Below are 24,083 nucleotides of genomic sequence, written 5' to 3' on the forward strand. Positions count from 1 at the left end.
CAGGAGAAACCAATCCCCTGGCTGGTCCCTGAAGTGCCCCGAGGTTGCAAGACACCATATGTAGAATAGTTTTCTTTCCATCAGCTCCTCCATAGCTGGCAACATCATGTCTTTCATCCTGACTCTGATGACTTTTACAGCTGAAAAAAATACTTCCATATGGACATTTGGAAACAAGTGTTTTCAATCAATAAGTAACACTTTGAAGGAAAGAAATGAAGTTTTATGTACAAATGTAACTGAAGGTTTGGTTCACTTGTAAGGGAGCAAGAGCAGATGCAACAGGAACACGGGGGAGGGGACACTAGGGAGTCCTTTGAAGGGGGCGTTCTTATATGTGTTATTTCTTCATTGATCTCTAAAGTTTGGGTCTTATAGATACATTGCTCTCAAATATGATTTTGAAATAAAATTATATTGCAGAAAATCACCTGTGATGGCTAAGTTTGATTATCAACTTTACTGGATTAGGAGCCTGCTGCATGGGTGACTAGATCATGAGGTGCTACACTCCTCAGTGGATAAATCCACCAGTGTTGATAGCTAAGGGTGCAGTGAGGTGATGGGGTCTAGTTCATGGTGGGGTGGTGGGATATGTGTGGCTTTTGCAGGCTGTATGTCTTATCGGTGCTCTTCTCCTCTGCTTCACGCTCGCCATGAAGTAAGCAGCTTTGCTCCGCCAAGCTCTTCCACTATGAATTTCCTGCCTTAGAGTCAGTTCATCATGGACTCTAACCAGGAGCCAAATTAACTCTTTTCTTTTAAGTTGTGCGTGTTGGGTATTGTGTTTCAGTAAGGAGAGAGGTGACCAGTAGATCACCATTAGGGCAAAATAAAGACCACACAGAAGATGTGAAAGTGGTGGAGATGGAGCACCTGTGCCAAGAGAGGGGCTGCAGAGAGGCCCTGCCTCACAGAGACTGGCAGGGCAACAACCTTGGCATTCACTCTCCCTGGGCAGAGGCTAACGCTTTCTACATGATCCACTCAGAGGAGAATCTTTTGTAAAAATGCCTTAGAGATGTGGAGTCAACCCCAAGATTTGTTTTGTGTTCTTAAGAGGAGAAAGGCAGGAGCTCGTCTGTTTTCTGATGGAAGTGTGTCCACAAAAAAGCAAAGGTCCCTGATGCTGTAGAGCTAGGCAGAGAGGACAATGGAGTGGCCCCAGGAAGGCAAGAGGGCAGAAAACAGGGTGCTTTTGGATCTGAACTCGTGCAGAGACTTTCCTTCCACTGTGTGGGGAGGAAGAAGAGGAGCTTGGGTGAACTGCGGGCAGCTATCTTAAGGGTTTAAGGCTGGAAGAGGAATTCTTGCCTCTCCACCACCACCATTCCCTACAGCAGCAGTGAGCTTGCTGCAGTGGAGACTGAGAGTATCTTCCTCCTGATGTCTTCAGATCAAACTAGAAATGCCCCTGCCTCTCCTGCCTCCTGCTCCTGCCTCCGGAATCCTACTGCCAGGCCACAGGATTTGATTTTTCATTCAATCTGAAATCCCCTAAACGCACTATTGGGTTTGCCTAGAGTTTGGGACTCAGAAATAAGTTACAATGTAGCTGTAGGGACAACAAAAGCAGCTGCTGGAAGTGTGTTACTTTGAGCACAAAAAAATCCAACAAGCAAAGGAGCAGGAATAGGCCCTATTCATACCTGGCAATCTTGCTACCTACTGAGTTGTTCTCACATGCCCAGGAAAAGCCTGCTGCTGCTCAAGGCCCCTGAGCTCCAGATCCACATTCAGGGGACGTCTAGGAGTCCCCAGCCTGCTCTGTCTTCTGCCTCCTTTTGCACAGCTGGCACTATGGCCAGGCCGCTTTGCGCCCTAGTCTCTCCTCGCAGCACCGCAGGACGGGAGCGCACCGCACCTCTCCGGATTTGAAGCTCCTGCCGCAGACCACAGTTTTTCCCGCGTAAGCTTGGAGGGCACAAGACAGGGTGAGAGTCCAGCCTCAGAGCCTTAGGTGCAGGCTTTTGTTGTGTCTGAATCTCCTAAAGGGAAATTCCAAAGCAAGAAGCGGAAGGACCCCTTCCCCCGAAGGACTGCGAAGGCACCTGCAGTTGGGGTCACACCCAGGAAGTTGGACTCCGGAGGACCCAGGGAGGCTTTGGCGGATCAGTTCCTGCACCGACAGCGTAACCATCGCACGTGCTGTGCCTCACTCTGATGAAACATTAAGCAACAGGAGAGTCGCGGGAGGGTTTTTAAGACCTGACATTGATGTGAACACCGGTCTTTAGAGTGAAGGCGTGGAATCATTCATTAACTAGCGTTGTGAGGCTGTAAGGGAGGGAGAACCTGGGAGAAGTTTAGCCCTGGAAACAAATAATTTTCTTTCTGATCTAAACCAACATTCTGCAACTCCACATGAATTGAGCAAAATCCATTTGTGTGTGTGTGTGTGTGTGTGTGTGCGTGTGTGCGTGTGCGTGTGCCAAGGTGCAGCTGGAAGGCAGCGCTAGCTGACCAGGGAGGGAGCGAACAGCTCATCTGGGTACTTTGGGGACCTTCTGCCTGTCCGTGGAAAGAAGTTGGTCTGCTCTCATGGTTGAGTTTGTTTGTTCGTTGTTTTTTCTGGCACTAGGTAGTAAACCCAGTGGCTTCACACTGAGTAGCACCCCCACACATTTTAAAATTATCTTTAGAGAAAGGGTCTCCCTAAATTGCTCAGGCTCAGCTTGAGCTTGCGACCCTTCAGCCTCTGGCTCCCGGAGTCCTGGGATCACAGTTGTGCGATCCGATTTGTTGTTGTTCTGTTTTGTTTTTTCCCCAATACCTGAAGGCCCAGGGCAGGGCCTCTCCGCCAACACTTAGATCCGCCTATGCACATGGGTGTCTCTAAGCATTAGGGCCCGGCAGCCCCCTGCCCACGTGGGCACTGGAGAGAAAAACTCAGGAAGCGCCAGGACCTTTCCATGTTAATTAAACACACACAGCCCGACCTGTGAGCTGCGGTGCAGGCTGGCAGCCTGATCAGTTTCTGCATCAGAGGCCACAAACACTCAGAAAAAACCAGAACAGCTGTACACCTGGCCACTCAGAGATGCCGGACTTCATTCCCACGCCGGGCTGTGTGTGTGGGGGGTGTGGGGGGTGCGGCTCACTTCAGACTCTTGCAAGGGAGCGCTTTTTCAGCAACCTCCAGGAGCAGTCAGCTTCTTACCACACCCCAGTTCTTTCCAGCTGGAAAAATTTAAATAGAACCACACTTTTCATTTCCTCTACCCCTTTAGCCCTTTTCTTCCTATTTCACATTGTCAATTATACCATTCGGATCGTATGTACAATTATAGTTTTTCACATTAGAGAAACTATTCAATATTTACACATGTGTGACATTTATTTCACTTAAGAGTAGGGGGAAAGGAAATATCGGAAAATTCAAAAATATGAGAAAATGAGAAAATGGAAATAAAGCAGTTGTAAATAGGGAAGGGCGGAGGGGGTGAAGGGAGGACAGGGGTAAAAAATGAGAACCAAGACCTGTCATGTGAAGGTACAACATCCCAATGATGAATGTAACTGTACTGTATACCTAAATGTACCAATAAACTCAATGAGAAAAAAAAAATCACACTTTTCAAAATTCGGGAAGTTTTTTTTTCTCTCTTCCCTCTCTACATGGACTATCCCAGGACAAAGTACAAACTGGTCAAACATGGACGTTTATGTTCCTTCAGTGTATGCTCACTGATCACGTTATTTAACTGTGCCTCATGGATTTCTATTCCCTGGGAAGTACATGAGCAATAATATTACAACAACTTGATAATTTAGGAAATGATTCCGACTGCGAGCTAAACTTCCAGTATAGTTGGAAAGGTGCTGCACGGTAAGGTCTTCACATCCTTACAGACGAACAAGATCAGCAACATTTTGCTCCCCAGGTTTTGGAAAAGAATTGGAGAGCCGGAATATTTTTTTCTGTTTTTATAATGAAGATAGTTTTCAAATCAGAAAATATTGCACATTAAAAAAATAAAACAGTTCTCCCAGAAGCAGTTAGAAGGCGTGGTGGGGAGGGTGGGGGAGGGTGGGGTTCCCTTTGCCAGGCAGCAGAGGCTCTGTGGGATGTTTACTGTTCCCATGGTGACCGCTCAGCCTCAGCCAGCCACTGAGAGGAAGAGAAACCATGGCTGAGGACCTACAGCCTGAAGGTGAGGGGACCATGAGGTTCTTGGGATGGCTTTTGGCGTTTGGTACCTGGGAATAGGGTGTCTGGGAGCCGGTTAAGAAAGGCGGAAACTTTCTGGAGGCTGCAGATTGCTAGAGTTTAGGATTGGGTCTCTAATGTGCAGCTTCTCAGACCTGAAGACAAGAGCAGAGCAAAGGGGAGATGTAGTGTGGGGGAGTAAGGGGTGCAGGGTGTGTAGTGTGTGAGGGTGCTAGGTGCGCAGTGTGGTTTGCGTGTGAAGTATGTACTGTGTGGTGCGTGTGAATGCCTGAGTGTATGGTGTGTGGAGTGTGTGTGTGTGTGCTTGTGAGCCCTGGGAAGAGGGCAGATCTCTGGCCCGTTCAGAGGGTTCTTCCTACAAATGCAGAGGCGTCCTGGAGGCCCCCATGGCATCCGCTGTGGGTCCTCACGCTGCAACCCCGCCGATCCCACTACCTACCCACAACGCAGGGCATCCAGTCTCTGTGGCTCAGGCCCACTCTGTCTTCAGCTCCTCTGAATGCAACATGAAGAAGACTCCCCTCAACCCCCACTACCAGCGTGAGAATCCCGTCTTCCCTGCCAGGAAACACAACGCAGATCGCTGGTGCAGAGGACTCTGGGTTCGCTAAGCGGAGCCTGCTCTACACAGAGTCTGAAATCAATGCCATTTTATGTCATTGAGCTGCACTTGGCACTGCTCACCTACCCAGTTGCAGTAGGCAATTTGGGAGCATGGCAGTGACCCTCTGGAGGTCCCTTGTGCATGTCTCCTGCTCCTGGCAACTGGCTGAGCACCTGTGAGTGGGTTGGATACACACCTGCCTCTGGGAGCTGGAAGGACAGAGCACCTGGGACTTTGCATGCATCTCCCAGCCTCTGAGACATCTTTCTCTTTAAAGAGCAAGTGAAGAACTCAAGCATGTATCCTCTACTGAGGCCTTCAGATAGCAGTGGAAAGCGTCACTCCTTGACATTCTCTGGGGTCCCTGGGTGGGGGTGGCAAGACTTACCCCAATGGTGCTCTCTCTGCTTCCCAACGCCAAGTGGCTACTTCCCTGTCCCATTTTCCTTCAGGAGCCACCATGTCTACCCTCTGCAAGCTGCCACATCCTATTTCCTTTCTTCTGCCATAGTGATGTATTCCTGAGAAATGCAAGATTGAAACAGCACCCAATATGAGCTTAGTTCTGTGGGTCACATGCCTGTATGAGCCCCCAGGGGTCCTTTCAGGGTCTCTCTGGCTGGCCAGAAACATTGTTAGGAATGTGTGCTTTTCTGGAGTGGTGCAGAAGAATCCCTCCTAGGTCCTCTGCTTTGTTGGGATGTCCGGCTCCTCCCAGCAGTGACCACAGGTATCATCTTGCTGCTATTGATCATAGCCTTTTCTCAAGTCTTTGCACCAGGTCCTCTGCCTCAGAGTCAGCCTGGCCACAGGATCCTGCATTCTTGTTGGAATCTCAGAAGTCCTTTCTAGCCCTCTAGCCTTTGGGACTCTAGCTAGAGAAGTGGGGTTACTGGGGATTGAACTAGGGACCTTGCATTTGTGAGGCAGGCCGCGGAACCACTGAACTAAATCCCTGGCCCCCTTTTAGGGGGTTTTGCAATTAAATTGGGTCCATCCAGATGATCTGGGACTATCCTTTTTAAAGCCCATCCCCTAAAATACTCCTGTAAAGCCCCTTGTCACACACCTGGAGACAGGAGGTGGATACCTGCTGGGTGCTGTCATTCTGCTCCCCCATGTGTAGCAATGAGAAGGAGCATTAGAGGAGACTCATCTGTCTATTATTCCTCTAGCTCCCCTGCCCTCTGCTGTCACCACTCTCTTATGGGAGGTGTCCTCCTACTGAGGCATCCATGTCTCAAATCCCCTGCAGAATTTAAGATTTCTGGAGGTGGGGTTTTCATTTCATCCCCTGAGATAACAGCTCAGCACATGGCATACAGATTTTTATATTATTACTTAGAATTCTGTACTTCTCTACATTTATTCATTAAACTGAGCAGTGATTGTGGACCTTTGATGGAGGTTCTTACACCAATAACACAAAGTTCACCCCTTGACAATTTGTAAAAATGTTTCCATGTGATTGTGTAAAAGACAGAATGTGTCCAGTCACAGGTCTAATGCTGTCACTGAGGTCCAGGAAGAGCCAAGCAGCCCCACAGGATTTGTGTGAGAGTTTGTGGGGAGCAGCAGAGTGGTTATCTGGGGGTTCCTTGGTCTCCTTTGGCTGGTCAGCCTTACTGGGCAGTAAGACTATGGATCTCCGATCTGCTGGCTTTGCTCCAAATTCCTTCCACTGACACTTCCCAATGGTATTGTTGGCTTTAGGGAGGGAGGGTCAGGGTGTTTCTGCAAAAGAGCAGTGAGATTTTCACAGATTGCAGAGTTCAAAGGGAAGACATCATGGGCAGAGTTGTAATAATGTTAATGTTGAAAACCTACTCTTTATTTTAAAAAATCGATTTATTATTTTTATGTTTTTATGCATGGAGGTATACATGTATGTATGTATGTATGTCTTAATAGTACATGTTTGCAGTCCATAATGCTTACATTCCTGTGTGGAGTCCATACATGTGCATACCACATCTTAATTTATTTTTTCATTCCCTTTCCCTCCCCTCCCTCCCCCTACCTTCTCTTGACCTGACCAACTTTCTGTCCTGAAGAAACGATGAATTTCTTGAAAAGAAGAAACACTTTGTTTAAAAATGCTAAATTCTAGAAATACTGAAAATATTTAATTAATCTAATTCTCATTCAAAAACCAATTACGATATCTTTCCAGTCAATACACATTCAAAATGTTTGGCTTTTCTTAAAACAAATTTGTTTTCAGGTCATTTGTAAGAGACAGACATTTTCCAATGAATTGCTTAATGTTTTGTTTTGTGGGTGTGTGCGTGAACTATAGATGATAGGACATCCAAAATCAATGCTTTCAATAATTGTAATATTCACCGTAAGGTAGGTAGGACATCATACATAGTAAACATTGTAGAACTCAGCCGACAGAACAGGAATCTAGATTCTTTAAGTCTAGACAAGCAAGCCTCTCTACAATCAAACTCCACGGCATGCTCAGTATGAGGGCTATGTTGATTAATTTTGAAGACCTCAAATCTCCTTGGAGATAAACTGAAACATGACATGGTAATATGTGAATGGCCTCCTCCTATTTTTTTTTTTTTTGAGTTGGTATGATCTGTTTTTTCTGCTTTTTGTGTTAGCTCCTTTGATGAATTGCAATGATTGTCTTGAAAATTGGTTCTACTAATATTTTATCTGATCATAGTGGTATCTTTTTCAGAATCCCCCTGCTGGAAGCATTTGCTTCCATATGGAGCTGTAGTGCCCCATACAAGAGGCAATGTTGACCCACATTCATTTACACTGGACAATGCAGGAAGGCTGTGGACTTGGCCGTGTCCATGAAGTCTGCAGCATTGTGAGGGAGCCAGACTTTCTGGGCCCCTGGTGCACACACCTGACATCACCCCAGGTCAGCATAAAGAAGAGGCAGAACCTTTGTGTTTTATTTGTATTTTAGTGCACAGCTGGTCTCAAGACAGAGCAGCATCCTATGGGCCATGGAGACAGAGTGTAGTTCTAAAGAGGGAGTGAGAAGTGAAAGGCAGGAAAAGTTTCCTGGCTGGGAGATGGAGATGCAGATGCAGATGGAGAGTTGTGAGTCAAGGGACATGGACAGCAACCAGGGGCTGAGAGCAACCCCACTGATGGCGATTTAAGGGGATCTCAGTCCTACAGCCAGGAGGAGCTGGATTCTGATAATAACAAGAATAAGTCTGGAACTGATTTTACCTTCAATCTCTTGAGAACTCAGCTAGCTGTCACCTTGATTTCAACCCTGTAAGGTCCCACATAGAGAACCCAGGATGTAGAAGTAAGACCCCATACTGATGCTACCAAAGCTGCCATCTATGGTCATTTGTCATACAGCAGGGAAGCCACCACTGCCTCTCACTTTCTCTGGCCCTTGTTTCTTCTCTCAGGTGGAAGGAGAGACCATGATGCATCCTGACTTTACAGGCAAAGCTTCCCACACAGATTTGGCATGGAAATGGGTTTGCATGTGGCTTGGTTCCCCGAGGTCTCCTTCTGCTTCCCTTTGCTCAGGTGGTCATGGTATAAGGGAAAGATTCCAGCAGGTAGGGGAAGGCTGCATTCAGAGGCCACTTCTTCCCTTTGATGGTTCTCTGGACACATTTGGTCTCACAGTTTTTCTCAGTGTCTCTTTTCACATTGGGGAAGAGGTTGATTGCCAAGGTGCTTATCATGGGGGCTGGAAGGTGGCTGTAGAATATCCTGGCCTGTGCAGGCTCTGCTGGTTCCCTGAGGGCTCGGTGGGCATAGCTTATCATCTGGCAGATAGGGTCCTTTGGGTGTGGAGATGCAGGAGGTTTCAGCCTCCCTGAACAAATGAACTCCTTCTTGGTTAATCCTCTTAGGCTCTTTGAGAAGGCTGCGCCACCACCTCTGGGGACATCACACTGCACAGTAGCCCAGGAAGAAGCCCTCCTCCCTCATGTTGGATGACAGCTCCTTATAAGGACAAATTCAGGCCAACTCAGAATCTTTTAGAAATGTTTAGAGCTTCCACAATTTAATAAGAATGGGCACAAATGATGGACTGTCCACCCCAGTCCAGGGGTCTCCTTGCCTGAAGTGATTCCATGGGTGTGAAGGAATCATTTTGCACCAGCGATTATTTTATTCTGCAGGGGAAGAAACTAAGGCTCAGAGATGATGTAATAGCTCTGCACTCATAAAATTAGGAATAGGTGAGGAGATCAAGATTTCCATCAGTTTTATATCCTGGGCCTCTTTCTGAAATGCAGCCCTGTCCCTGGGGAATTCAATGAGCAGGACCCTGTGCTAGAGAGGTCAGCATCCTGCCACCACACCCAACACCCACAGTTGATTCCTTGTGAGGACAGGTCAGGAAGGAATGAAAGGCACATCAATCATAGGGGATCCTGACACTTTAGGACAAAAGGAGAAATGACGCCGTTTACTCCCTAGAATATCATGTTTAGTACATTAAAGAAGGCATCTTTATGCATCATCATTAAGAATTATAATTAATGCCTTAGACTTTTCTTCTAGAGCTTTGTTAACACTGATATAGGTACTCTGTGGAATTAAAATACTCTTTCTTCCTTAATAGCCTTAGAGCTACAGCCTTTTTGGAGACTCCACTTTTGGGTATGGAACATGCCAGCTCAGCAAATGGGCATAGACGGTTACAATGGGACTCAGTATGATATCTCACAGTCACATTATCTTTCCCAAACAGTCTACCTGAGGCGGAAACACTGTGAGATGAACAGTGTCAAAAAGCTCTGCAACCTAAGGGAGCTTCTGAACAGACTCCAGAAGGACCACAGAGAGGACATATGTGTGTATATCTCAGGGCACCTGAACCCCAATAAGCTCTACAGGCCACAGGAGAGCCTCCTGCGTCATTGGCACAATGCCCACAGACCAAGGTGGGAGACGGTTTCCCCAGCAAGAACAAGAGAGGCAGGGGGTGGGAAGACTGCTGAGATGAAGGATGCTTTGTCTTATTTTACCATCAACACTACGCTGCTTCCCAGTGATGCTCAGAACACGAAGCTCTTCAGGTATTTAAACCCTGGAGCACAAACCTCTCAAACTTTGCATGATCCTGAAGATTTCATTCCAAAGCAGATTCTCCAGCAAGAAGAGGCGCTTGAGTGCCCCTCAGAGCAACGCCGGAGAGAGGAGCTCAGGTTGCCTGAGATGAAGGTACTGAGGTTCAAAGAAGCAGTGTCCAGCCGCCAGTGCACCCTGTCTCCCCCAAGCAGAGAAGCGTACCACTATGTCAGCTCCTACCTAGCTGGTTTGACAAAAGCGGACAGGTATAAGAAGTTCTTGAGTTTCCAAAAGGAAGTTGTGGCAAAGCAAGATCTGAAGAGTGATTTCACTGGGAGTAAGGTGGCAATCAGCCATGAAAAGAAGCTGGAAGAGGTAAGGAAGGCCATTTGCTGTTCTGTCCACACGGGGCTCCAGTTCAAGGGCCGTGGTAGGCTGAGAATTGTTCTCGGCTTCCTAGTTTATATGTGGAGGTAGAATGGAACAAAACTGGCAAGTGCTAAGATCACTCTGCATAATCAGTAGATGATAACAGGGTTCAGTAGAAGGTGCCATTTGGACACTGGTAGGTTGGAGGAGGACAGTTCATCCTCAGAAGTGATAGATGCGCTGTGTAGTGATGGCATAGACAGTGTTTGTGGGCTCTGAGAAAATGTATTCCCACCTTACTGTGGAAGAACACTATAGAGGTGAATCAGTGAGCGGGATGCCAGCACATCACTCACAGAGCATATCCACATTGCCTGCCCAGAGCTGGCATGGAACATAGGAGAAAGCACACCATTGGGAGAGAAGAAAATACAATGTATAAGGTGTGATTGACAAGTGCAGAGAAGCTAGGTGACAAACTTTGTGAAGATGGAAAGGGAACCTGAGGATAGGGGACACAGGAAGGAGGAAAGGGAAGTGGAATGGAAAGTAAAAAGCATCAAGATGTGGTATGTGTGTGTACCCATTCCCCAGGACGAACATAGTCAGTATGCATTGAAAGTGTGCACAAATAAAAATTTAAAAAAATTATTATAGTAAAAGACACATTTCCATTAACACCCCTTGGGCCATCCCCACTGACTTCAAATGTTTATCCCACCGTTCTTTCCACTTTCTGAAGCGGTTCTGGAGTCCTCTTCATTGAGCATCTTCAGTTGCACTATTGTGGCTGCCTTGATGCCTTGAGCTGATTCAAAACCTTTACCTCTCATGGTCTCATTGCCTTTGGGAAAGAGCCAGAAGTTGTACAGTTCCAGGTCTGGTGAATAAAGTGGATGAGGACCCACCTTGATGTTCTCATGAGCCTGCCTTTCTTGTGGATGGCAGTGGGGAGCAGCATTCACCAATTTTTTTTTTAATCACAATGTATAAAGATATGAAAGAGAACTTCCAGAACTGCTTCAGAAAGTTGCTAGAACAATTGGATAAGTGTGTTCAAAGTGAATGGGACTATTGTGAGGGGAGTTAAGGAAAATGTGTCTTCTACTGTAATATATTCTTAAAATTTAAATATTTGCAGTATATTTTGGCCACATCTTATAATTATCAAATAACTAGGACAGAGGGCTTCCTCATGGGATCAAAGGGGGGGCTATGAGGGCATTGTGGAGGCAGTGGGAGGGGAGGGGACTTTAGAGTAGAGAGTTGGGGAGAGGAAAAGAGAGGCTTGGACCCTTGGGTACAGGGATCAGAGAAAGGTCAGATAAAGATAAAAAGACAAAAGTCATTCAGGCTTTCATGACCACACTCTCGGTGACTGGTGGGAAAACATTAGGGTCACCTTGGTTTCCTACCTGCTCAGTGGAGACCAGGCACCTGGGTGATGGCAGCTGTGCCCTTTAATTCCTCAGCCTGAGGAACTATTCTGAGCATGAAGACCATCGAAAAATGGGTTCATTCTCTTTTCCCTAGGAACTCCAGAAAATATGCACATGCAACTCTCAGGAGTTCAACAGGCTGCAGGTCTTTGGAGATGTCTTTGAAGACATTTGCAACAGCTCTCTGATATTTGGTGACCTCTTGAAAGAAATTAAGGTAAGCAAAACATATATATTCTGCATAACAGTGGAGATCTATGTGCAATTATTCATCTGCATACTCTGGGATGATGTCACGCCTCATGGTCCCCATTACATAGAGAAGGACATCAAAAGCCCTGCATGACTTTGGCCGTAGCCACATACATCACTCAGGGCTGTGTGGAATAAGCACCCACTTACTTTACTGCTTAAGCTCATGTTTGTTCACCAAAGCTTCCTAATTATACACATAGTGCATGTGTAGCCTATAAACTTTTATAATCATAGATGTGTAATTTTACATGAATCTTTATGTAATTATAAGTTTCTTTCTTGATGAAACCATCATGTAGAATTTGATTTGAAGTTGTGTTACTTAAGCAGGGTGCTGTTCTCTAACTTCTCTAGGGACAAGGGATGGTTACCAATGGGAGGTGGTGGCTTGTTCTCCAGAGATACTCTTGTCACTGGAAAGCTCCCCTTTGGCAGGCTGCAGCACCCACATCCACAGAACTTCTGGCTTGCAGGGGACCATTTGTTGTATGTGGGCAAAGTAGTTTATGCTATAGTATGCTGAAGTGATTAGAACTTAACATCTAAACATGCTTCAAAGAATATTCACTTTCATAAATGCTAGTGCGTGTGGTTTAATACACCACAGGAATATTTTATATACTTAAAAAATTGAAACTGACATCCTTAACCCCTATATTACTTAGACAGACAACTTTGCAAAGTGGCAGTATCTGCTAACACATTTCTAATGGATTCTTTTGTGTGTGTGTTGTATAGAACGAGTATGAACTCTATATGGCAATACTTCTGGACTCCCACCCTACAGAGCAGATTAAGGTAACAATCAATCCTGAAGTATGCGTCATCTGTTTGTACTTGCATCTGCATTTCATGAGCAGTAGAAAATTTTATGAAGGGCTTTCCTGTGGACTGACATAGGGCTGATGAAGTGTCCTCCTTTGGTTCCTTCCCTTTCCCTCCCCTCCCCTCCCCTCTCCTTCTCCTCTCTAATTTGGGATCATAGATAGTGCTATGCTATTGAGTACCTAAAGGCATTGCCCAGGTGTTATCTTGAGGGGAAAGCACAAGGAATGCAGTGTGAGGAACCAGGTCTTCTCATTGAACTGGTGATAGCTTTCCAGGTGACTCCTGCAGAGTTAGGTTAAACCTACACTTGTTCTACTGAGGGGATATACTACAGGAGTAACTATCACTGTCAGAGACTGAGAATCTAGCACTGGTTGGCTTTGATAGTTTGAATTCAATGAAGTTGAACAACTCTTGTCTTGTAAATTTGGAAGCATAGTTTTTCTTTCTTTCTTTCTTCCTCCCTCCCTCCCTTCCTTCCTTTCTGTGGTACCTTGGATTGAACTCAAGATCTTGAACTTGTGAGGCAGGTGCAGTGCCACAGAGCTAAATCTCCCTCCCCATAGTTTCTTATTTTGTTGGTTTTGAAAACATGGCAGCGTGAACAAAAGTCAGTTCTAACTTACTTCCTAGTCCAAAATCAGAGGTGGGCCTGATTTTCTTTGTTTTGAACTTCGTTATGGTGCTATATGTGAAAATGAACTCTTGTCTTTGCAAATGAAGCAAAGCAAAGCCTCAAGTTAGAGGTATATTTTCCTGTTCCTCACCGTTGAGGTGGAATAGAAAAGGATTGTTTATGTCCAGATCTCAGTCAGACATTGGGATACAAGTAGCCACAGGTTGCCAGGATTCTGGACCTTTATGTAAGTGAAGAGCCTCTGTCAACCTCCTAATGAGGCAGAGGACTTTGCGCTCCACATTTGAGTACAATACTGTTTCATTCTCATGTATACGAATCAGCTTATGATTGTTTTTGCACTAATTTAGGAGAAATAATTGTGGAGCTGATAACAGTTTACCCAAATCACTTTATTTAGCATGTCTGCCCAACACACACACAATGAAACTATGTAATGTCTATCCTTTAAAATTTTTTAGGAAAATAAAATTTAAAAATACTAAAAGGGACACTTTACCTACAATTTCACTTGACCAGTCATACCTCCTGCAGTATCTCTCCTTCCCTCCCTCCAGTCCTCTGAATGTTGCTATTTTAGCTCGAAGTTTTATTTTAATCCAGGGCACCTCGAGTACACCACACCGATAAAAAGGAATGTTCCTGTGTCTTTCCTGGGTGTGCCTTACCCTTGCTTTGCTTTGCCCTCCTAGACACTCCAGGCAGAAGTCCAAGGACTGGAGAAGGGCCCTGTGAGGCCTGAGGATGTTCATCAGGCCAAGAGGGAGCTGAGGAGGCTCGTGCAGGCCACCAAGGCAGCCCTGGAGAACAATGACACGTGAGGTCTTAGTACTTGGACTTGATGTTGGTTTGGCTGATATTTGTTTCAAAGATCTCAAAACTGTGCGGTGATCCTGTATCTACATTCTTCTTCATGGTTACATGGTACAGTTACCAATGTCTTCCTGTCTCCTGGCCTCTTCCACAGCCATCGGGGGACATGAGTAGGATATTGTACCAAATGCGGTGGCTTCATGAGGGAACTTTGGGGGAATCTAAATGAATACCATTTCTTGTGTGCTGGGTCTGGTATTGATAGATAAGGGAGCCACAGTCAAGACACCTCATAGGAATACCCTTATTTGTTCCTCTACTTTAAAAAATTTGTGACCTTTCTGTGTGGCCTTCCAGGTTCAAGTGGCAGTTGGATAAACATACTTTTTACAGGGATTTTTAAAACAAAAGAATTAAGCAAACTTGAAATAACCAAAATGTCCTTAAGTAAACAAAACAAGGAACAAGACCAATAATAGACCATGCCTTCAGTGTAACTAGCAGAAAGACAGCTGTTGTCTTTTGCTGTAACTTGGTCTCAAGAGAGCCCTCCTCCCCCAGCATGACTGTAAGCTCTTGCCTGCCCAGAGAAGCTCAAAGGACAGGGGTGTTCACAGAATCCATTCAACCAGATAACTTCTTCATCTTGGCCTTCAGACCTAATGCCCACATGTCTGACCTGAGGCCAGGACCCCTCTCACAAGAAACTTGTCTACACTGGCAGCTGCCCTGGGGCCCTTGTCTGACCTGTATATAGTTTATTCACAGGAAGATGGATTCTCTCTCTAACCTGGAGGTGTTAGGTATTGCTGTGCAGTCTGCTGAGACTCAGAGCAGGCAGCTTCGTCAAACTCAAGAATTAAAAGTTTGCTGCTTACAGACCTGAAAAGAAGAGCACAGCTCACCTTGTGGGGCCCATGAAAAGGGAAGAACTGGCTGAGACATGTGTTTATTCGTTGGGGGTGGATTGGGGCCCATGGGCACCTGATTCATGTTGTTACACTGATAGACGGGCAGTAGCATATGAGGTCTGATCAGAAAATACAGCTAATGCTAAATTTTCAAAATGTATTATGGTAAATGACGCATGGTCATTAATCCCCTTCAGAATAATCCTCCTTGCTTTGAAAACACTTTTTCCATCATTCTTGCCACTGTGGGAAGCATACATATAATCAATTTGTTTACAGCAATTTATGTGAAATTAAAATGTTATGGTGTATCCTTTATACTGATTCTGTGATAAAATGAGCAAATAAGTGTGAACATCTTAAACTGTTAGGTCCCTTGTAGACAAGTGTCACAAAACCAAATTGTAGTGTTCAGATTTTTCACCAAATGGCAACATTTCTCTCATTTATGTGATGCTCATTGGAGTACGTTTTTTTTCTCCTTAAGCCTATTAAGAATAAGAGTTTATTCAGTTTACTTTGCCCCAAGAAGAAAGTACAAAGAAGTTACAGTTTTCTTTCTTTTTCTCAAATATGTCTTGTATTTATTTCTGCTCAAATATTGTGGAATTTATAAATTTTACCTGTGGGTTGCAATCATCATGCACAGGAAAAGCACAGTGTGTATTCTAACCTCAGTAAGGAATTTCCCTTCATTTCTTTTTTGCCACTGTGCATAAAATATCTACCTTCCCCTCTCCTTAGCAATTCAAGCCACAAAATATCATCAGACACTATAAAAAACATTTATTTTAAGAGAACCAATTTTTAATGATTTATGCAGTCATGGAAAGAATGTATCCTTTTACTCCTTTAACTTCAATGGCTGGGGCTCTCACTTTACAGACATTTTTAGTTTCCTCTTTATGTTACAAAGTATGAAGATTAGATTTTTTTTTCCTGAATAAAATGACAGCATAAAGACGACAAAAGTAAAAAGGAAATGGGGCACTAGTATTTCACTATTTTTTTATTATCAATTTGTAGACTGAGAAATGAATTAGAGATGGAACACAAGTTGCTGCAGTCTGCTAAGGAAAAATCAGGCAAGTGCCTTTTCAGATCTGCCTTATTTCCTTTGCAGCATTCTATCTTGAGGTCTTGTTCCACTCTCTGCTCCTTCCCCACTCCTTGCACTTGCCTTACTCCTTTACACCCTTCAAGCTCATTAGTCCTATTTCTTTGGCAAAGTTTCTTTTGAGTTTCTCCTATGCAATTATATGTCTCTGTCCCCGCTGCACCTCCCACTTCCTCATCATCATTTTCTCATAATTTACTAGTGAACTTTCCCACCTATTCAAGCATCTGCAAAGCTAGTTGTTCAACAAATGCTCAGTAATGATCTGAATGAATTAAAGGAGGAATACATCACTCTTTAACCAGATTATTTTCATTGGCACTCTTGGGGTTTGAGTTATATTATAATTTATAATTATATCTAACACATAATATTGTCAATCATACATAATGATATTAAAAAGATCTGAGGTATTAAATGCAGTCATATTTTATGTTCCAAAATGCTTCTAGAATCATCTCAGAAAACTATAATTGATGAAGAACATCTTACTCTTACTGAGAAGGTTGAAAAGAAGAGATGTGAAATACTGAATAAATGGAATGAAATTCAAGCTCTTGAAAAACAAATTAAAACTACTTTGGTGCATACCAACATTTCAGATATCGTTGAGAGTAAGATTAAAAGCATAGAGGTATGCCATTTATCTCTTTTAAACTTGCACGGTTCTCCTGCTTGCAAACTTTGGCAAATACATGAAGCAGTGAGATTGTATTGGAGCATATTTTCCTTTCAAAATATTTGTAGTAGAAATATTAGAATAATAAATATCTAGTTCAAAAAAAGTGCATATGAAAAGAAAAACTGTAGCACTCTGGCAATAGTTGAATCCCGCAGAATCTGTGTAGAAATTGTGCAGTCTCTGATTCAGTGTAGTTTCTCATTATGTCGTGTGTGATAATTGCTGTATTTTTAATTTTCCCATGGTTATATAGTAACATACATTTTCCTAGCATTACTTTTTAAAATAAAAATTAATAAGAATTACCTAGTATATAGAAGGTGATATTGATCTAAATAGCCCAGTTTTTTTTAATTAAACAGTAGCTTGCCTCACTTATAATTGATAATCCTTTTCAACATGATGGATATGTGGAAAAATGAGTCTTTTTTTTTTTTGTAATGGTGGGGGTCGAACTTGGGTCCTTGAGTTTGTGAGGCAGGCGGCAGAACCACTGAGCTCAATCCCCAGTCCTAAAATGAGACTTTTGTTTTGTTTTGTTGTTTTGAGACAGGGCCTCACTACATAGTTGAGACTGACCTGGAACTCACTATGTAGTGCAAGCTGGTCTCAAACTCACAAAATCCTCCTGCCTCAGCCTGCTGAGTGCTGGGATTACAGGCATGTGCCACCACGCCCTGCCTAAAATGAGTCTTTATACTACTTCCCTATCATTATTTATAATTCTCTTGGATTTTTTTCATTCATAGTATTAACTACATTTTTTTCAAGTTACAGTAATAATACTCATTTTTTTATTGTACTTACAATGGCTTTATTAATTCATTTGAAAGAAACTGTCTTACAATATTAACATTACCATCAGGGATCATTTTCTCTTTTTCTTGTATTTAAATTTTTTTAAGTTGTGGTAAAAATACTTAACATAAAACTTATTACTTTTATTGTATAGTGAATGGATTAAATATATTCATCCAATTGAGTGATGATTATTACAATCCATTTTTAGATCTCTTTGGATCTTGCAGAACCAAAGCCCTATACAAGTGAAACATGATATTTAACTTTAGTATATTATTTCCATGTCTTCATCTTAAATAATTGTTTTATTTATTTTCATGTATTTATGAGGTCTGTTATTATTCTAAAAGAAAAATTTCAAAAATTTTACCTTACCTTTGGTAATCAGTTATTGCTGGTATATGTGTTACTTATCCATTCAGGCATACTCTGGAAATATTGTGGATTTGGTTTTGGACCACCACAATAAAGGTAATATTGCATTAAAGTCAGTCCCATGATATTTTTTTAATTTTCTATTGCACAAAAAATTTATGTTTATACTATATTTTAGTATATTAAATGCGTGACAGCATTGTCTCAAAAAACTGTACATTTAGTAAAAATGATCTATTACTGAGAGTGCTAATGACCATTTGAGCTGTTGAAAAAAACAGTGTTAATAAATTTTCTTGACCCAAGGTTATCATAAACCTTCAATTTGTAAAAATATTACATTTTCTATGAAATGTGATAAAGCCAAGTGTAATAAAATGAAGCATGCCTACAATCATTCATTCATACTGTATTGTTTCCAGCCATTGAAAAGTGAGGCTCTATGACACTCTAGAATTTCTCTAATTTTTAAAATAATCTTCTGAAGCAGCAACCTCAAGACCGCCCTCTTCAGTTTTTGACCCAGAGACAGATTTATCTCTCTCGTCATTTAACTTCATGTCATTCCTTGTTGGCTCATCTTTTAAATGATGCCTTAATGAATACTCTTAAATACACAAGGACAATATTCGCATAATACTTTCATTCCATAAATAGTGAACAGTAGTTAACAAATATTCTTAACAAAGTATCTTGCTTTTAAAACCATACCTCGGTTTCAGAATGAAGCTATAAAATTGGAAACAAAAAATAGGATTCTACAGAAGAAAATACAAGTAAGTTTTATTTTGTATGTGATTCAGAGTTTATCTATAGTAATATTTCCTGGAGTGCTTGCTTATACTGTGTCATAACCCAATTAAGAATATATGCATTGTTTTTTTAAATAGTAAATTTCTGTAATACTTGGATATCTAGCTATGCACATATTCACTTAAAAATAGGCATGTGCAAGCTCATATATTAATAAAAATAATTAAGTTTTAATGATAGAATATGCCAACCATAAATATTTTCTGACTTGATCCATGAATTACCATTCAATGTATTGAGTTTATTGATTACAAAGAATCCAACAAACTGGCGTAGCAACTTTGCAGGTACCCCCTCCAAAATACATTATAGTTTGCTTCTTGTACCTGTGCAGACTAGAAATGATAATCTATCCAGAAAGGATCCAGATATGGTAATCCAGAAATGAAAATTGTCTACAATCAAACAGTGTTACTACACATGATCAAATAATTTTTCATTTTTTGTAGGTCATTGGAAACAATGTGAATCAGATCATGAAAAAGAGTAAAATCAGTAAGGAGGAACGACAGTGAGTCTTTATATCACGATAAAATGATATGTTATATCTTTGATCCATTCTGATTATAATTTAGTGCATGGTGAAAGATATGGTTCTAGAGTCAATTTCCACTTATACAAAGCCATTTTTCCCAGCAGAATTTGTCTTTCTCCTGGTGAGTGTTTGGCTCTTTTGCCAAAGATAAAGCTGAATGTGTTTGAAGGTGTTTCTGCATCATGTATTCTGTTCCGTTGATCTTCAGGTCTGTTTTATGCCACTACCATGCTTTTTTTTTTAAATCATGGTAGTTATGTAATATAACTTCAACTCAGGTATTGTGATGCCCCCTTCCTAAATCCTAAAACAGACACACATAATCTGCTGGAATATAAAACAGGTAAAACTTTTGAAGATGTAGGTATAGGCAGAGACTTTATGAACAGAACTGTGCATAGGAGATATTTCCAAGAATCAACAACTGATATTTCATCATATTAAAAACTTTTGTGCAGCAAAAGAAACTACCAACAGAGTAAAGAGACAACTCACAGAACGAAAAAATCTTTACTAACTATTCTTCAGACAAGGGTCTAATACTTAGAATATATAAAGAACTGAAAAAAATCAGACACCTCAAATTTAAAGACCCAATCCAAAGATGGGCATCTGAATGAATACACACTTCTCAGATGAAGGACAGACAGCAAATAAATATATGAAAAAAGATTCACCATCACTGGTCATTCAAGAAACACAAATTAAAACAACACAGAGATTCCATCTTACTCCAGAAAGAATGGCTATCATCAAGAAATCAATAACACATGGTGGCGAGGCTGTGGGGAAAAAAAAAAAAACCCTTCTCCATGGAGTGTAAACTGGTGGAACTATTATGGAAATCAGTATGGAGATTCCTCAAAGAACTGAAACTAGAAGTTATACTTGACCCAGCTATTGGTATCTTCCCAAAAGAGTTGAAAGCATCATGCCACAGTGATATATGCATACCTTATGTTTATAGCAGCATATTTGTACTATCTAAATCTTGAAAACAGCCCAGATGTCCATTGCTGGGTAAATGAATAAAGAAAATACTTTTTTAAAAAAAAATATATATATATATACAATCGTATACTACTCTGCCAAGAAGAAGATGAAAATTGAGACATTTTTAGGTAAATGGATGCATCTTGAGATCATACTTTTTTCTTTTCTTTTCTTTCTTTTTTTATTTTTTGAGACAGGGTCTCACTATGCAGAGACTGACCTGGAACTCACTATGTAGCCCAGGCTGGTCTCAGATTCACAGCAATCCTCCTGCCTCAGCCTCCTGAGTGTTGGGATTACAGGTGTGTGCCACACACGCAGCTTGAGACCATACATTTAAGTGAATCAATTGTACCTCATTTTTAAATATTGTATTTGTTTCTCTTGTGTGAGAAACCAAAAGATCAAATAAGGACCAAAATGGATGATAAATGTTGGGAAATAGGAAGAAAATATTCAAATGGGAAAGGGGGAAAAAGAGAGGTGGCAGGGAGAATGGAGGGAAGGGGAAAAAAAGAGAGTATGAAAATAAGGAACAAAAATATTTCCATATATATCTGCTTAATAATTTCTCCACATTCAGGCCAGGACTCAGCATAATGCCTTATGTACAGTCAAAATCTGATATATAAACATCAATTAAAGTATCTGTTCACCTGTCTACTTATTTCTAGTGATATAAATCCAGTCATAGTCCTTTCTGTAGTTTTTTTCCCCTCTACCTTGGTTTCTCGTTTCCATTATTTAGTGCTATATTTCTTTTACCAGGACTTACATACATACATTTTTATGTATATCTCAGTTTGTTTTCTTTTTGCTTCAGTGAAATTGTAAGCCCTCATAATCTTAGAATGCTATCAGTAGGAAAAAAGCACTTACTAAATACTTTTTGAAATAAATATTTGATTACAAAAAATAATATAATTGGTTTATCTTAATTTTTTTTGTCATGGGTCCATTTCAAAACATTTCAGCCTGAGATACACACATACATTTTCCCCCCAAAATAAGAAAATATCTCTAGGAAACATAAAAAAGTGACCACGCAATCACAGAATTTTTACAAATAAATGAGTACACTTAAAAAAGAAAATCCAAATTCCCTGGACTCTGTTATTACAAATAAAAATGCAAGAAGATCCTTTGAACCCTCTTTAACAACTGCCCGATTCACTTCCTAAGCCAAATAAAATATTTGATATGGGTTGATTTTTTAAAATGCAAGAAGACAATATTTCAAAATTGTTTTCCTAGTAGTCATAACTGATTATGCCTGTTTAATAAAAATAAATGCTCCCATAGAAATAAATAGAATTGAAAAATAGGAATAGATTCCTAATTTATGGGAAATCACAGTGGTGGTATGATTTTGTAACAATGAACAGGAAGAAAGAAAAACCAGAATGTTTTCTAAGAATTCTCAATGGAACAGGAGACTTTCCTAGCAAACCCTAAAAATCATTTCTGTGTAAAATGTGTCTTAGTGAAGGGCGACTTGTTTTGTAATTAGTTTGACCAAAATTCTTAAGTAGATGATGGTGAGACAGGAACTCAGTGTTGCTCACGTGGAGGCTAAGACGCTGATTTAACCAATAATGAAAAAGAAACTGGAAGTGGGTGCTAACATAAGAGAAAGGATGTATTCTGTTTTTGGCAGCATTTGGTTTCAAATTTGGTGAAACACTTCTAGGATGCAGGGAGGTACTAAACTGGAGAAGAATGACACATTAGATTCCGAGAGGTAAGATATGTTTATGGTTAGTGTCTTAAACTCTAAAAAAGATCTGCTCCCCGAGGGTGTAAAATGTAGAAAACCTTTGGACTAACAGCGATCGTTGGAAATACCTAGAGTTCTCAGGCTAAAGGATGAGGAACCTATACAAGATAAGAAAGAACACAAAGCAAGAAAAAATTGAAGTTTGCATCTCACAGAGTGAATGGAAACAGGGTTAGCAAGCACTTTAAATACTTGGGACAGAGGTGAAGCTCAGTCATTTGGACAGTGAGAAAAGTTACATACCAGGACACAAGAGTTCAGGTGAAAACTTTAAAAGAAAGAGGTTTGATACTGCAACTTTATGAATATTAATAAGTAAAGTGATGTCTGCTGATGATTATTCAAAGCCCATAAAATACTTTCCTGTGACACTGTCATGAAAATAATTCTTAAATTTTTAAACATCTTGAATTTATCTCAGACCTTGTGTTTCATGCTGCAAATATCCAGTATTTGTTGAACTAAGCCTTTTGCATATGATTCATTTGTGATATTTTGTAATTAATATAAAATATTCCAGATGTGATGAAAGCTTTGAAAAAAAAATTTAACAATATTATGCTTTTCTCAAAACCATTCACTCAAAACTAGATTAGACATGACAGACCTTTGAAATACTCGTACTTCTGAGCACTCACTTTAAAAATGTTATATCTTTTCTTGTATTTAAAATTACTTAGCCTAAGATTTAAACATAAAAATGCACATATTATTTAGCAATGTAGCAATAAATTCACTGAAAAAAGCTAAAACTTGGGGTGAATTTTCATACAAAAGGATCAGGAAATGAGGGTTATATGGCTCCAGTGGGTCTCGTTTCTCAAGTGGCATATCTAGTGATGTTAAATCTTTGGAAATTCCTTTAAATATATCACTTTAAAGTTTTAAGACAGTAAATTATTCATAGTATGCATAATTACACATATTATGCATAAGTTTATACTTTATACAGTTATTTTCCTTGAAGTTGGTGCTACAGTTCCAATCTCAGGATCTGGAATGATTGGGGGCAGTAGAAAACTGTGATGGTTTAAAGATAGAAAGGCTTATTTGTATCATAGGGAAAACAGTTTTATGATGGTGGCCTGGTCTCAGAGGTATCCCTGTTTCTCCTGTGGAGAGTGTTTACTGGAGTTTTAGTATAAATGTCTTCAAGCATGAGATCCACGATCCAAGGAGGAAGACAGCAGCAGAGATAGATTTTAGCAGGCCTGTGAGGCTTATTTGCTTCCTTTAGGAAGGGTAGCCTTTGCCAGGGACTCCCATCTACACCTCACTGGCAAGACCAGATCCCAAAGCCACACTTAGCTGTAAGAGAGGCCAGAAAACAGAACATTTCACTTCTCACTTACATGGAAGAGAAAGCCAAGGGAGAAAAGCTCTAGAGTTGGTACTAAGTAATCCATCCAGGGAGCCCAGATTCTGGGGTCCTTTATATCATATTACCCAGGGAAATAGCATAGTTGCATGTACAGCTTGGAGGCCCCTGCTATATGTTCAGTAATGGAAATGACCTGCTTCTGCTGACACACAACACAGTCTGGAAAAGGTGACAGGCATGAGCCCAAATACCAGAAAAGCTTTGCTATTTTCAAGGCTCAAATTTTACTGATATATTCATTAAACAAAAGTAGATGCTTGTGAAGTCTCATCAGTTTGTGGGTAAATGCGCCTTAAAATGGATATTTATTTTGAAGTGTTCTTTTTTCTTTAATGTGTTTTTCTTAATATATTGTTTGTGTCATATATTTTAAGGAATCTTTGGGAATTTATCACAAAATTTGTAGAAGAAACAAAAAATAACTCTCAAAGGACTGAAGAGATGACATATGAAAATTGACAACTGCCAGGTACATAGCCTGGATGTCTGCAGATGTATAAATTAATGAAGATCTATTACATTTTGTCATCTTTAAACCTATTAATGTGTGATGCACCCTA

At 41.2% G+C, this 24,083-nt stretch overlaps 1 protein-coding gene across 2 annotated transcripts; it reads left to right on the top strand.

Moving 5' to 3' along the window:
• Positions 1-4,076: 4,076 nt before the first annotated feature.
• Positions 4,077-24,083, top strand: CUNH6orf118 (chromosome unknown C6orf118 homolog). Of its 2 annotated transcripts, XM_010610543.1 has the most exons (10): positions 4,077-4,154; positions 9,478-10,172; positions 11,700-11,822; positions 12,599-12,658; positions 14,018-14,142; positions 16,076-16,134; positions 16,619-16,800; positions 18,747-18,800; positions 19,287-19,348; positions 23,898-24,083. In XM_010610543.1, exons 1-10 carry the CDS (start codon positions 4,130-4,132, stop codon positions 23,980-23,982), a joined length of 1,470 nt encoding a protein of 489 aa, XP_010608845.1. In that variant the 5' UTR covers positions 4,077-4,129; the 3' UTR covers positions 23,983-24,083. The 2 variants fall into 2 exon arrangements, with proteins under 2 accessions (XP_010608845.1, XP_019061008.1); XM_019205463.1 differs by lacking the exon at positions 18,747-18,800.

Source organism: Fukomys damarensis, unplaced genomic scaffold, assembly GCF_012274545.1.
Source record: "Fukomys damarensis isolate Sample0158 unplaced genomic scaffold, DMR_v1.0_HiC HiC_scaffold_14, whole genome shotgun sequence".
NCBI lineage: Eukaryota > Metazoa > Chordata > Mammalia > Rodentia > Bathyergidae > Fukomys > Fukomys damarensis.

Bases quoted from the DNA above. Each gene is read 5' to 3' on its own strand.
- CUNH6orf118 (XM_010610543.1), top strand. From the start codon at position 4,130: ATGGCTGAGGACCTACAGCCTGAAG. The intron at 18,801-19,286 runs GTAAGTTTTATT...CATTTTTTGTAG, and splicing joins TTCTACAGAAGAAAATACAA to GTCATTGGAAACAATGTGAA. The intron at 19,349-23,897 runs GTGAGTCTTTAT...ATATATTTTAAG, and splicing joins ATCAGTAAGGAGGAACGACA to GAATCTTTGGGAATTTATCA.